Source organism: Caretta caretta, chromosome 6, assembly GCF_965140235.1.
Source record: "Caretta caretta isolate rCarCar2 chromosome 6, rCarCar1.hap1, whole genome shotgun sequence".
In the NCBI taxonomy this organism is placed as follows: Eukaryota; Metazoa; Chordata; order Testudines; family Cheloniidae; genus Caretta; species Caretta caretta.
The window spans coordinates 1,988,054-2,001,247 of record NC_134211.1 but is presented as its reverse complement, the minus strand read 5'-3'; the positions used below and the strand labels follow the sequence as shown (position 1 = coordinate 2,001,247).

Sequence of the window (13,194 nt, the reverse complement as noted above, 5' to 3'; positions counted from 1 at the left end):
ACCAATTTGCCTAGGTGACTACAGACCCAGACCCTTGGATCTTAAGAACAATGAACAATCCTCCCAACACTTGCACCCCCCCTTTCCTGGGAAATGTTGGATAAAAAGCCTCACCAATTTGCATAGGTGACCACAGACCCAAACCCTTGGATCTGAGAACAATGAAAAAGCATTCAGTTTTCTTACAAGAAGACTTTTAATAAAAAATAGAAGTAAATAGAAATAAAGAAATCCCCCCTGTAAAATCAGGATGGTAGATACCTTACAGGGTAATTAGATTCAAAACATAGAGAACCCCTCTAGGCAAAACCTTAAGTTACAAAAAAGATACACAGACAGAAATAGTTATTCTATTCAGCACAGTTCTTTTCTCAGCCATTTAAAGAAATCATAATCTAACACGTACCTAGCTAGATTACTTACTAAAAGTTCTAAAACTCCGTTCCTGGTCTATCCCCGACAAAGACAGACTATAGACAGACACACAGACCCTTTGTTTCTCTCCCTCCTCCCAGCTTTTGAAAGTATCTTGTCTCCTCATTGGTCATTTTGGTCAGGTGCCAGAGAGGTTACCTTTAGCTTCTTAACCCTTTACAGGTGAGAGGAGCTTTCCCCTGGCCAGGAGGGATTTCAAAGAGGTTTACCCTTCCCTTTATATTTATGACAGATATGCTATAATCATATTATAACAATATTTCTAGGAAGAATATGGGGTGTAGAATCACAATTTTATTAAACTTTTGATCAATTACCTGGAAGAAAAAATGATTGATAAAGGTTGCAGATGACACAAAAATTGGGGGAGTGGTAAATAAGGAAGAGGGCAGATCACAGACTCAGACAGATGTGGATCACATGGTAAACTGGGTGCAAGCAAACACTATGTGTATTCGTATGGCTAAATGAAAATGTGTCCATCTAGGAATGACGAGTGTTGGCCATTCTTACAGGATGGGGGACTCACTCCTGGGAAGAAGAGACTCTGAAAAAGATAATCAGCTGAACACGAGCTCCCAGTGGGACACTGTGGCCAAAACAGCTAATGTGATCCTGGGATGCATAAACAGGGGAATCTTGAACAGGAAGAGAGGTTATTTTATCTCTCTATTTGGCACTGGTGTGACTGCTGCTGGAATTCCATATCCATTGCCGGGGCCCACAATACAAGAATAATGTTGATAAATTGAGAGGGGTCTGAGAAGAGCCATGAGAATGATTAAAGGATTAGAAAACCTGCCTGAGAGTGAGAGACGCAAGGAGCTCAATCTATTTAGTTTAAGAAGGATAAGGGGTGACTTCACCCCAGTCTATAAATACCTAGATGGGGAACAGACATTTAATAATGGGCTCTTCAGTCACTCTGATCCAATTGCTTCAAGTTGACGCTAGACAAATTCAGATAGGAAAGAAAGTGTACATTTTTAACAGTGAGATTAATTAATGTTTGGAACAATATACAAAGGTTGTGATAGGTTCTCCATCACTGACATTTTTTAAAACAAGATCAGCAGGACCTGGGGATTACAGTGGATAAGAAGCTGGATATGAGTCAGCAGCATGCCCTTGCTGCCAAGGCCAATGGCATATTGGGCTGTATTAGTAGGAGCATTGCCTGCAGATTGAGGGAATTGATTATTCCCCTCTATTCGGCACCGGTGAGGCCACACCTGGAGTATTGCGTCCAGTTTTGGTCCCCCCACTACAGAAGGGATGTGGACAAATTGGAGAGAGTCCAGTAGAGGGCAATGATTAGAGGGCTGGGGCACATGATTTATGAGGAGAGGGTGTGGGAACTGGGGTTATTTAGTCTGCAGAAGAGAAGAGTGAGGGGGGATTTGATAGCAGCCTTCAATTATGTGAATGGGGGTTCCAAAGAGGACGGAGCTCGGCTATTCTCAGTGGTGGCAGATGACAGAAAAAGGAGAAATGGTCTCAAGTTGCAGACAGGGAGGTCTAGGGTGAATATTAGGAAACACTATTTCAGTAGGAGGGCGGTGAAGCACTGGAAGGGGTTACCTAGGGAGGTGGTGGAATCTCCATCCATAGAGGTTTTAAGGCCCAGCTTGACAAAGCCCTGGCTGGGATGACTTAGTTGGGGATTGGTCCTGCTTTGAGCAGGGGATTGGACTAGATGACCTCCTGAGGTCTCTTCCAACCCTAATCTTCTAGGATTCTATGATTCGAAAAGCTCGGCTCTAGGAGTTATTTGGGGGCAGGTCTCTGGCCGGTGTTATACCAAGGGTCAGACTAACTGATCACAGTGGTGTCCTCTCACCTTAGAATCTACGAACCCCCTATGCTAACCTTACCCCCATTACAACCTTAGCTTTGCCTGGGCACTGTCCTTGGCCATCTGTTCTCGGCACATTCAGTTACTAACAAAACATGGAAGTTAAAATTACAGTGGGCCTCCCCACCATAAACCTTGGCTGTTGGACATTTTTGTTGGTTTTCCAGGATGCTCGTTAACAGGGCAATTCCAGGTAGAGCAGACTGAGAACGGTCGCGCCCTGTTCGCGTGCAGAATTTAGCAGCACTTGTTTCCTTGAGTGGTTCATGAGGGGATGGGTCACATCTGTTCTCTCTTGATCTTGATCTGGGGAGGGCGGAGGCAGGAACCATGTCTATAAAAACCTGCCCCGGCACATTCATTCTCCAGCCGGGCTTTGGTTGGAGCGGTGGAGCCAGCTGAGTTTGGCCAAGGCAGAACCAGGCGAAGATGAATCATGGAGCATCTCTGCTCCCTCCTGGCCATAGCACTGCTGGCGACGAGCCTGGTGCAGGGTGAGTGTGGGGTGGAATGGAGTTGGGAGACGGGGGCCTACCTCCCATGGGGAGAGGAGAGGGATACTGGCTTGGGGGGAAGGGAATTGGGCTAGTAAATAACAGGAGGATCCAACATCTTCACCATTCATAGATACCCCTCCCCATCTAGCCCCTATTTCGGTATTCACTCCTGATCCACCCCTTTCAGATCAGTGGGAATTGTTAACTCTGGAACCTACAGATGGTGAGTTGAATAGCGACACTACTAAGACTTTTAGCTGTTGCTGTGGATAGCAGGGATGGTTCAGGAGAGTAGGCGGAGCCTGAGAACTGTGGGTGAAGCTATTGGCACCCATTCCTAAAGACACATTGTGTCAGACAACAGGAATGACTGTATAACCCCCCCCCCCCCTCACAGACACACAGTAATAGCTTTCTTTTCTCTTTGTTTGCTCCTTAGGTGCTCCAGTGAGTCAGAATCAGGCAGGTAAGACACCCACAGCAAAATGTGAGACTTATCTGCCCTGGTGATTTGGAATGAGAATTAGGTTGAGAGCCAGGACTCCTGGGTCCTAGCCTGACTTGCAAACGGAGTGGGGTCTCGTGTGTTAGGGCAGGGGAACAAGGTGGTATCATTGGGATTAGGGACAAGGGTTAAGGTTATCTTGTGGTTAAGGTTATCATTGGGTTAGAGTTAAGGGTATCATTGGGTGAAGGTTATCATTGGGGTTATAACGAAGTTTATCATGGAAGTTAAGGTCATTCTCTAGTTTTCATTTGATTTCTTTCTTTCTTTCTTTCTTTCTTTCTTTCTTTCTTTCTTTCTTTCTTTCTTTCTTTCTTTTACATTCTGTGCTGCCCAGCTCTCTCCTGGAAAGTGCAACCATATTAAGTCTGTTATTCCTTTAAGGGAATACTAGGCTGTGACCGGGTGTACCAAGCCCGGAGGCCCTGCTGAAGGCCTCACAGTCCTACCCCAGCCCACCCCAGGGATGAGCAGTAGAGGTGAATCCTCCAAGCTGCCTAGAGAGGCTGTTGGGGAAGCAGCCAATCAGAGAGAGGCTGCAGGGAGCTGGCAACCTGAGCCCAGCAGGGGGCAGACTGGGAGCCAGGACTCCTGGGTTCTCTCCCTGGCTCTGGGAGGGGTTAGTGGGTTCGAGCAGGAGGTGTCTGCCCCCTTCTTTTTATGGTCCTGTCCCTTTTTTTTGAGAAGCAATTCCAGTGGGAAGCAGGGCAAGAGGCAGCCTGTGTGGATGGGAACTCCAGACTCTTTCTCTGCTAAGATGAAGATTTTTCACCCCTGCCCCTTTTCCTGCCAAAGAATGGACATTGAGCAGGCAATGGCCTATTGCTGTTGCTGACACCCGGCTGAGGGGTCAGCTTGCCCTTTGTCTCTGAGGAGCTGGTTCGGCCAGTCCCCAGACTTGGAATATGTATGAGTAACGTCATACAGGGGAATCTGATAACTTCACGTGCAATGTGGCCGCATGTCTTTTACCAGGACATTAATGACCAGCAAATTATGAGTTTTCAAACTATACTTCACCAGGAAAACTCTGTGCAAAGATTATTACAATAGTGGATATGGGTATATTCTGTCACATCGTCTACATGCCAGGTGCTAAGGAGAAGGTAGAACTAAGGTGAAAGCAGTGAATTGGGGAGCGCTGTTTCCACAGAGGCAGTGGATCCATGTGCATGGCAGGTGTGCCGAAGACAGGGGACGGGGCACTGGCGTGTAACAGTGTTGGGTGTGTAAATTGCTGCCTGCAGAGGGATAGAGCAGGACTTGCGACACGCCAGGAATTCCAGCAGCTGGTGGCTGGGAGAGTTTTTCCTGGTGGACACAGGTAGGGCTCCCTCCTGCTGGGAGCAGGGGGTGGTGCAACCCAGACACTGTGGGTCACCTCAAAAAGTATCACAGGGCTTGTGGGAGTTGGAATCGAGCAGGAAAAGTGCCCAAAGCAAAATGCCAGTATTATCTGCTGTGGGGTCTGAGGGTTGAAGTGCATTATCCCTCCCCACTTTAGCTCCCTTGCCTGGAGATAATGCAGGTTCCCTGTTTTCTTCCCAGGCTGTGGCAAGCAGTCGGTCTCAGGGCGCATCTTCAGTGGTCAAGATGCCAAGGACGGGGCCTGGCCCTGGCAGGTCAGCGTGCAGCAAAACGGCTTCCACATCTGCGGCGGCTCGCTCGTCTCTGAGAGCTGGGTGGTGTCAGCAGCTCATTGCTTCAATCTGTGAGTACCCCAGGCAGGGCAGAGACAGTGACCGCGGCTGCTCTGGAAGGACTCCCTCTCTACTGGCTTCCTGTTGTGCAGTGTTCCCCCGCTGCTCCACCTCAGGGATGGCTGCACGTCTGCTTTAGGAAGCCATCCCCCATGAGGTGTTATGTGTGGCTGTTCTCCAGCGACCCTGCCCCAGAGCTAGCTTCATCTGAGCGCTGCACAAGCCATGCCTGTGTGGCATTGCTGTGTAGTTCTTCCCCAATCAGATTTTCTTGTATCCAGGTCCGTAGCCATTTCAGCATATTGGGTGCAGCTGGGTGAAAAACGGATTGTCAGTGAGACCCCAGCCGAGTCGTTCTCATCGGTGAAGCGGATCATCCCCCATCCCAATTACAACAGTAGCACTCTCCTTGCCGACATCGCCCTGGTGGAGCTGGAGAAGCCCATTGCGTTCACGGCCTCCATCAGCCCCGTGTGCCTGCTTAACGCCTCCATCTATGTGCCCGCTGGGAAACCCTGCTGGGTGACTGGTTGGGGGAACACTCTCCCACAAGGTGAGGCAGATTCGTAGCTGTTAGAGAGGGGAAGGGCAGGGGAAAGGCCAGCACTGGATGAAGGTCACAGGCTGGGTGATAGCAGCCTCATATATACACAGATGGCCTAAGAGCTACACGGTCGCATGGTTATACAGCTACTATTACAGTTATATGGTTTTATAGCCACAGTTGTATGGTTGTACATTCACACAATTACAGGGATAAGATGAGGTTGTGACAGAGGTCTGTAAAATCATGACTGGTGTGGAGGAGGTGAATAGGGAAGTGTTGTTTACGCCGTCGTGTAACACAAGAACTAGGGCTGACCCAATGAAATTGATAGGCAGAAGTCTTAAACAAAAGAAAATACTTTTTCACACAACGCACAGCCAACCTGTGGAACTCGGTGCCAGAGGATGTTGTGAAGGTCAAAAGCATATTGGGTTCCAAAAAGAACTTGATAAGTTCATAAAAAGAAAAGGAGGACTTGTGGCACCTTAGAGACTAACCAATTTATTTGAGCATAAGCTTTCATGAGCTACAGCTCACTTCATCGGATGCATACTGTGGAAAGTATAGAAGATCTTTTTATACACACAAAGCATGAAAAAATGGGTGTTTACCACTACAAAAGGTTTTCTCTCCCCCCACCCCACTCTCCTGCTGGTAATAGCTTATCTAAAGTGATCACTCTCCTTACAATGTGTATGATCATCAAGTTGGGCCATTTCCAGCACAAATCCAGCTATTAACAAATAAGCTATTACCAGCAGGAGAGTGGGGTGGGGGGAGAGAAAACCTTTTGTAGTGGTAAACACCCATTTTTTCATGCTTTGTGTGTATAAAAAGATCTTCTATACTTTCCACAGTACGCATCCGATGAAGTGAGCTGTAGCTCACGAAAGCTGATGCTCAAATAAATTGGTTAGTCTCTAAGGTGCCACAGGTCCTCCTTTTCTTTTTGCGAATACAGACTAACACGGCTGTTACTCTGAAACTTGATAAGTTCATGGAGGACAGGTCCATCAATGGCTTTTAGCCAAGATGGTCAGAGACACAACTCCATGCTCTGGGTGTCCCTAAACCTGTGACTGCCAGAAACTGGGTCTGGATGACAGGATGGATCACTCCATAAATTGCCCTGTTGTGTTCATTCCCTCTGAATGGCACCAAACACTGTGGGAAGACAGGATACTGGGCTAGATGGACGTTTGGTCTGACCCCATATGGCTGTTCTCATGGTTAAACAGCCACAGTTGTACTGTGACACAGTTATATAGTTATACAGGCATGGTTGTACAATTGAACTATTATATGGTTGCACAGTTTAACAGCCGCACATTTATACAGGTACCATTATACACAGCCCTGGAAGGATTGGATTGTTGTCAGTCAATGTTGATTTCACCGTACACACACAGACCGACAAAAATGTATTTTGATTGGAAATAATCAAAATTTACATATAGGCAAAAGATGAGAAATGCTGCTTGAGAACTCAGAGTTTGATTTAAGGATATTTACTTTCCATTTTTTGACATGGGATATTGACAATTTGCGTTTTCATGGTTATAAAGCTTTGATTCTTTGAATCTCAACCTCCATTGTCATTAAATAGTTATTGCCTAGCCCCTCCCATAAACGTCCACAACTGGGAAAATTTAAGCCAATAAAAATTCAAAAATGCTTAAAACCCATAATTTTGCAAAACTGAACATTTAAATTGATGAACGTAAAAACATTCTTAAAAATAAATATGATCATTTGATGGATGGGGGATTCAATTCCTAGCACAAGGAAGAGATGTTCATGTTTTGGTGTGTCTGAGTCCTAATCTGGGTTTCAAACCACTCCTCTTGGGGTAGTTGGCACCTGTTTATTTGCCGGTGCCAGTTCTAGACCAGCAGGAAGCCGTGTCAGAGGTGGCCGCCAGCTGGCACCCAGCACTATCTAGTCACACACCTAGTTACATCTTCATGGCCTTGTGTTTAGGCCTGACCTGGAAATCAGGAGCCTCTGCTCAGAAATTTAAACCCATTGAACCAAACCAGGGCAAACTGTGTGTAGACAAGGCTCAGCATTTTCAAATGCACCCTATCGGCTTGCGTTTTCGGCACTTAAAGGTGCAGACGGTCTCTGAACAGGGTATTCAAATGTAGCTGTGCAGGTTAGGCGCCTAACTCCCATTGACGCTCTGTTAGACTTAGGTTCCAAAGCACCATCTTTTGTAGGTGCCTTGGAGATTTTCAAAATCCCACTAGATTCCTTCCTGTGTCAATAAGTGCCTGAATCCCTATGACTATCTTCCCCCAAGTGGTTATAATTAAACTTAGGCTTCTAAATCAGGTTTGGGGCTGCAAAGCTAATCAGAGCAGCACCTAAAATACCTTTATATATCTGGGTTGTTGCCTTTAGAACGCGTGAAACTAGCCACCTGCCCCCTATCCACTCTAACCCACTAGACCCCACTCCCCTCCCAGAGCTGGGGAGAGAACCCAAGAGTTTTGGCTCCTATGCTCCCACTCTAGCCTACTAGACCCCACTCCCATTCCAGAGCTGGAAACTTCTTCTAGATCCTTAATGTGACAGCTTATTATGTGCCATATGAGTCACCCTGCTCTCGGGCCTTTTATTCCAGCGGTTTATAAGCCACCGGAGACACTGCAGGAGCTGGAGGTGCTCACCGTAGACTCCACGATTTGCAACGATCGCTACCGAGGATTACGAGAGCCTTCAGGTTACAACCCTATCAAAGATGACATGATTTGTGCTGAGTACCCGGAAGGCTATAAAGGGTTTGCTTGGGTGAGATTCTCTGACTGAGATTGGAAGACCTCCCCCTTTCTGCTGGGCAATACCCAGACCCCGAGAAAGATCAGGGCCCCCTTTGTGCTGGGCCCTGTTCTTCCTGGTCCATTGCCCCTGCTGGTTTGGTGTTGTGTGTCGGGGGCACCCACCGAACAGAGGGCTTGGATGGAAGGGCTGAACCCTGAGTTCATTCCCCAGTGTTTAGACAAGACGCCTCTTGCCTTGAGGATGCGTCTGTAGAGTATAAAGTCAGCAGGGTCCATCAGCCCATTCAGTCTGACCTAGTGTATAACCCAGCCAACAATTGCACCTGGTTACCCCTTTACTGTGCCCAGAGACATATGTCTGGATAAAGCATCTCCCAGAAAGGCAGCCAGTGGGAATGTGAAGCCATCGAGAGATGGAGAATCCAGCACTGCCCTTGTGGACAATGCAGACTGGACTCTTTCCAACCCTATTTCTTTCCCTCTCTCTAGGGTGACTCTGGGGGACCCCTGGTGTGTGAAGAAGGCGGGACCTGGTACCTTGCTGGGATTGTGAGCTGGGGAAAGGGGATAAAATTGAATGGGGTAGTCAGTGTTGCCCCTGGTTATCCTGGAGTCTACAACCGCCCCAATGCCCACAATGAGTGGATCAAGAAGAACATGCCTGGTGTGACTTTCGCAGAGGTGAACTTCACTCTGATCAGCCCCCAACCATCTACCACTGTCACTCCAAACAGTGCCAGTTCTCCTCCTACAATCCCCAGGGTCCTTCTCCTAGCTGTGCTTCTGTGGCTGACTCTGTGACCCCCTCCTAGACTGGGTCCCCATCCCACACCAGCCCTTTCTAACCCTTGGTGCAGATAGACCATGTCACCTGTGACACTAGACCCTAGTATTCACACCCTATACTCTGTTGTAACAATCTCTGTACAAAATGCTCCTTGTGAGGGGGGAGGGATAGCTCAGTGTTTTGAGCGTTGGCCTGCTAAACCCAGGGTTGTGAGTTCAATCCTTGAGGGGGACATTTAGGGATCTGGGGCAAAAATTGGGGATTGGTCCTGCTTTGAGCAAGGGGTTGGACTAGATGACCTCCTGAGGTCCCTTCCAACCCGGATATTCTATGATTTGAAAACTTATATATTGCTGATCGTTCATATCCTTGTATGATCTACATATGCAAGGGGTATTAAGGGTTATGGACATACGCTGGAATGGTCACTAAAAGGAGTTCAAACCAGGTTTGTCGAGGGAGTTGTTAAATAGGTCTCTCCTAAAGAAAGGATGATGTGTTCAGCTCCATTTCCATACAAGCAGCACACGGACCCATCAAACTAATAAGGGGTGGAGGCAAACCTCACACTCACAAGTGGGGAGAACACTGCCGGGTGTCTACACCTAGCAGGTGAGAGATGCTTAGTCTGGGTTTTACTTTTCAGAAGAATCCTTTGTGAAGATTTACTGGGCTATACAGGTGGGGTGGGGAGGGGGGCTGAACCTCAAGTGATAAGCAACTTAATCAACTTGCAATTTTGCAACAGAAAAGCTTCAAAAACAGACTCCAGCAAGAAACTGCTGAGCTTGAATTAATATGCAAACTAGATACCATTGACTTGGGTTTGACTAGAGACTGGGAGTGGCTGGGTCATTACACGTATTGAATCTATTTCCCTATGTTAAGTATCCTCACGCCTTCTTGTCAGCTGTCTAAATGGGCCATCTTGATTATCACTACAAAAGTTTTTTTTCTCCTGCTGATAATAGCTCATCTGAATTAATTAGCCTCTTACAGTTTGTATGGCAACTCGGACCTTTCCATGATTCTCTGTATGTATATATCTATCTTCTTACTATATGTTCCATTCTATGCATCCGATGAAGTGGGCTGTAGCCCACAAAAGCTTATGCTCTAATAAATTTGTTAGTCACTAAGATGCCACAAGTCCTCCTGTTCTTTTTACAGCATATGATATTCCTGCATTAGAAGTGTGTGTGGAGCGAGGTCTTTTCTGAGTGCTAATGCCATGCCGGTGATGAATGTCATTGTGAAATGTCTGTAGTAACACTCTTGGCTTAGGTTAGGCTAAGCACAGGAAGGCTAGGATGACAGGAAGTGAGGTCCAAAAGAAACTAGAATTAGCCAGATTGGAAGCTGAAGAGAGACAGAAAGAAGATGAAAGAGAAATGGCCTTAAAGCGCTTGGAGTTGGAAGTGGAGGAGAGGAAGGAGGCCAAATGCTTGGAGGCAGAGGCAAAATGCTTGGAGACAGAGTTAGAGCTGAAGCGCTTAGATCGGGAAAGGGCTAAGCTGGGTCTACCAGATAACCCTAATAGTCCTTCTCCAAGTACCGCTCCCCATTCCAAAAAATTCCCCACCTACAAGGTAGGCGATGATACAGAGGCCTTCTTAAAAAATTTCAAAAGGGCCCGCCTTGGGTACAGCATCTCTACAGACCAGTATATGGTGGAGCTGAGGCCGCAGCTCAGTGGACCCTTAGCAGAGGTGGCAGTTGAAATGCCTAAAGAAAACTTGAACAGCTACGAACTTCTTTTTAAAAAGGCCAAAATTAGAATGGGGATAAAACCTGAGCATGCCCCTCAGTGGTTCAGAGCCCTAAGGTGGAAACCAGACGTGGCATTTTCCCGACGTACCTATTTCATTGTAAAAAATTGGGATCCCTGGATATCAGGAGCCAGTGTTAAATCTCTGGAAGATCTGTCTTTCCTAATGCAAATGGAGCAGTTCTTAGAGGGTGTTCCTGAGGAAATAGAAAGGTACATCCTAGATGGGAAGCCCAAAACTGTAATCGAGGCAGGAGAGATCGGAGCCAAATGGGTGGAGGTGGCAGAGAGAGAAAAAACTGGTCGCAGTTGGAGCGGATACCAGAAGGGACAACCTCAGACCACACCCTGCTACTGGGGGTAGCCCAAGGCCCCACCTACATCTCAAGGAAACCCCCAAACACCTTATCCTCCCATGTAGCGGGGTGGTCACCTGTTCTGGCCCTGAAGGGGTTAAAACAGCCCTTGGAGAGGGCTGCCTGTGGGAGCCAATAGTAAAAGCAGCCCTAGAGAGGGCTGCAGCTGGGAAAAGCTAGGCTGAGTGAGGGAAGCAGCCACAGCTGGGGCCACACCCCAATCAGGCCACAGCTGGTTCTATAAGAGGGCTGAGGGCCAGGAGCTGTAGGAGTCTCCCTCCAGCTTCTGAGAGAGAAGGACCTGAGCAGGGCACCCAGAGTGGGGCAGGGCAGGGCAGGGCAGGGCAGGGCAGGGCTGGGCTGGGGGAAGGTCCAGCGGAGCTGGGGAGCTCCAGCCTGGAAAACCCACAGGCTGCAGGCCTTGCTAAAGGCCAGGAAAGGTACTAGGGCTACAGAGGGGTAGCCTGGGAATAGGCAGAGGCAGCTGGTCCGACCCCCTCTTGCTGATGATGAGAGGTTTACAGACTGCAGTCTGCCCCTGTGAGCAAGGGCTAGATGGTGACTGGCAGTAGCCACTGAGGTAAGGTGGGTTTAGAGGGTTGGGGGTTCCCCTGAGTGGGGAGACCCAGAGTGTGGGGACTGCTGGGGCAGAACCCCAAGTTAAAGGCACTGGGGTCCAGGAGGGGCAACGGACCAGTGGCAGGCAAGACACTGGCCTGCAGAGGGCACTCTGGGCTGGAAGAGCTAATTCCCAAGATGACCAGCAGGAGGCGCCACACCGGTGAGTCGTTGCCCCGCTACATCCCACCCCACCAGTCTCCAGCAACCCACCTCGCCCCAGTGACCAGTCAGCTGGGTGATGTTTCAAATGTAACAAGCTGGGGCATGTAAAGACCAACTGCCCCAAGAACCCCAACAGATTGCAGTTCATTACACCAGAATCACACGATGCTTCCCAGATACCCTCCAAGTGAAGGGAAATTGTGAGTGTGGGCGGGAAGAAGGTTATTGCATGGAGGAACACTGGAGCACAAGTGTCAGCTATCCACTAATCCTTAGTGGACCCCAAATTCATCAACCCAGAGGCCCAAGTGATGATTCAACCCTTCACGTCAAACTCTTTAAACTTGCCTACAGCCAAGTTGCCTGTCCAGTACAAGGACTGGTTAGGAATGTGGACTTTTGCAGTCTATGATGATTTTCCCATCCCCATGCTGCTGGGGGAAGACTTGGCCAACCATGTGAAGCGAGCCAAGAGGGTTGGAATGGTCACCTGCAGCCAGGCTAAGTGAGCCTCCAAACCTATCCCTGTTCCTGAGCCTTATAAAAGGCCCCGTCTGTGTTATCAGAGCCCCAAACTGAGGTGGTAGAACTGGATCCCCTGCCAATGACTGCAACAGCAGTAGTGGATCCAGTCCCAGAGACCCAACCAGAACCAGAATGGGCAGAGCAGCCAGCACTGAATCCAGCGCTTGCAACCCCATCTACAACTCCAACGCCAGAGGGCACCACCGAGCCTGCACTGGCATCAGCAGATAAACCTACACAAGAGGTTCAACCGGAGCCTGAAATACAACATAGTGCACTGGCAGAGAGCAGTTCACAATCAACGGAAACAGCCCCATCACCTGCATCGCTTCCAGAGGGACCAAGTCCACAATCCAGTCAGGAACTGATGTCTCCAGCATCAAGGGAACAGTTCCAGGCAGAGCAGGAAGTGTATGAGAGACTCAACGGAGCTTGGATGGTGGCACAGAGTGACCCACCGCCTCTCAGCTCTTCTAATCAATCCAGGTTTGTTGTAGAAAGAGGACTTTTATATAAGGAAACTCTTTCTGGTGGGCACCAGGAGGCCTGGCATCCTCAAAGACAATTGGTAGTTCCAACTAAGTACTGGGAAAAGCTCTTGAGCTTAGCCCACCATCATCCTAATGGCCACGCTGGAGTGAACAGGACCAAAG

General features: G+C 48.3%; 1 protein-coding gene across 1 annotated transcript; it reads left to right on the top strand.

Moving 5' to 3' along the window:
- Positions 1-252: 252 nt before the first annotated feature.
- Positions 253-10,078, top strand: LOC125639112 (serine protease 27-like). The gene is made up of 6 exons (XM_048855645.2): positions 253-2,784; positions 3,227-3,253; positions 4,841-5,003; positions 5,274-5,545; positions 8,166-8,332; positions 8,812-10,078. The coding sequence occupies exons 1-6, from the start codon at positions 2,727-2,729 to the stop codon at positions 9,121-9,123; spliced, it is 999 nt and encodes a 332-aa protein (XP_048711602.2). The 5' UTR covers positions 253-2,726; the 3' UTR covers positions 9,124-10,078.
- Positions 10,079-13,194: the final 3,116 nt, after the last annotated feature.

What these genes read in the sequence shown, in the direction of transcription:
- LOC125639112 (XM_048855645.2), top strand. Translation starts at nt 2,727, where the DNA reads ATGGAGCATCTCTGCTCCCTCCTGGCCATAGCACTGCTGGCGACGAGC. An exon ending in GGCGACGAGCCTGGTGCAGG is followed by an intron (nt 2,785 to 3,226) that starts GTGAGTGTGGGG and finishes TTTGCTCCTTAG; the next exon opens with GTGCTCCAGTGAGTCAGAAT. An exon ending in GCAGCTCATTGCTTCAATCT is followed by an intron (nt 5,004 to 5,273) that starts GTGAGTACCCCA and finishes TCTTGTATCCAG; the next exon opens with GTCCGTAGCCATTTCAGCAT.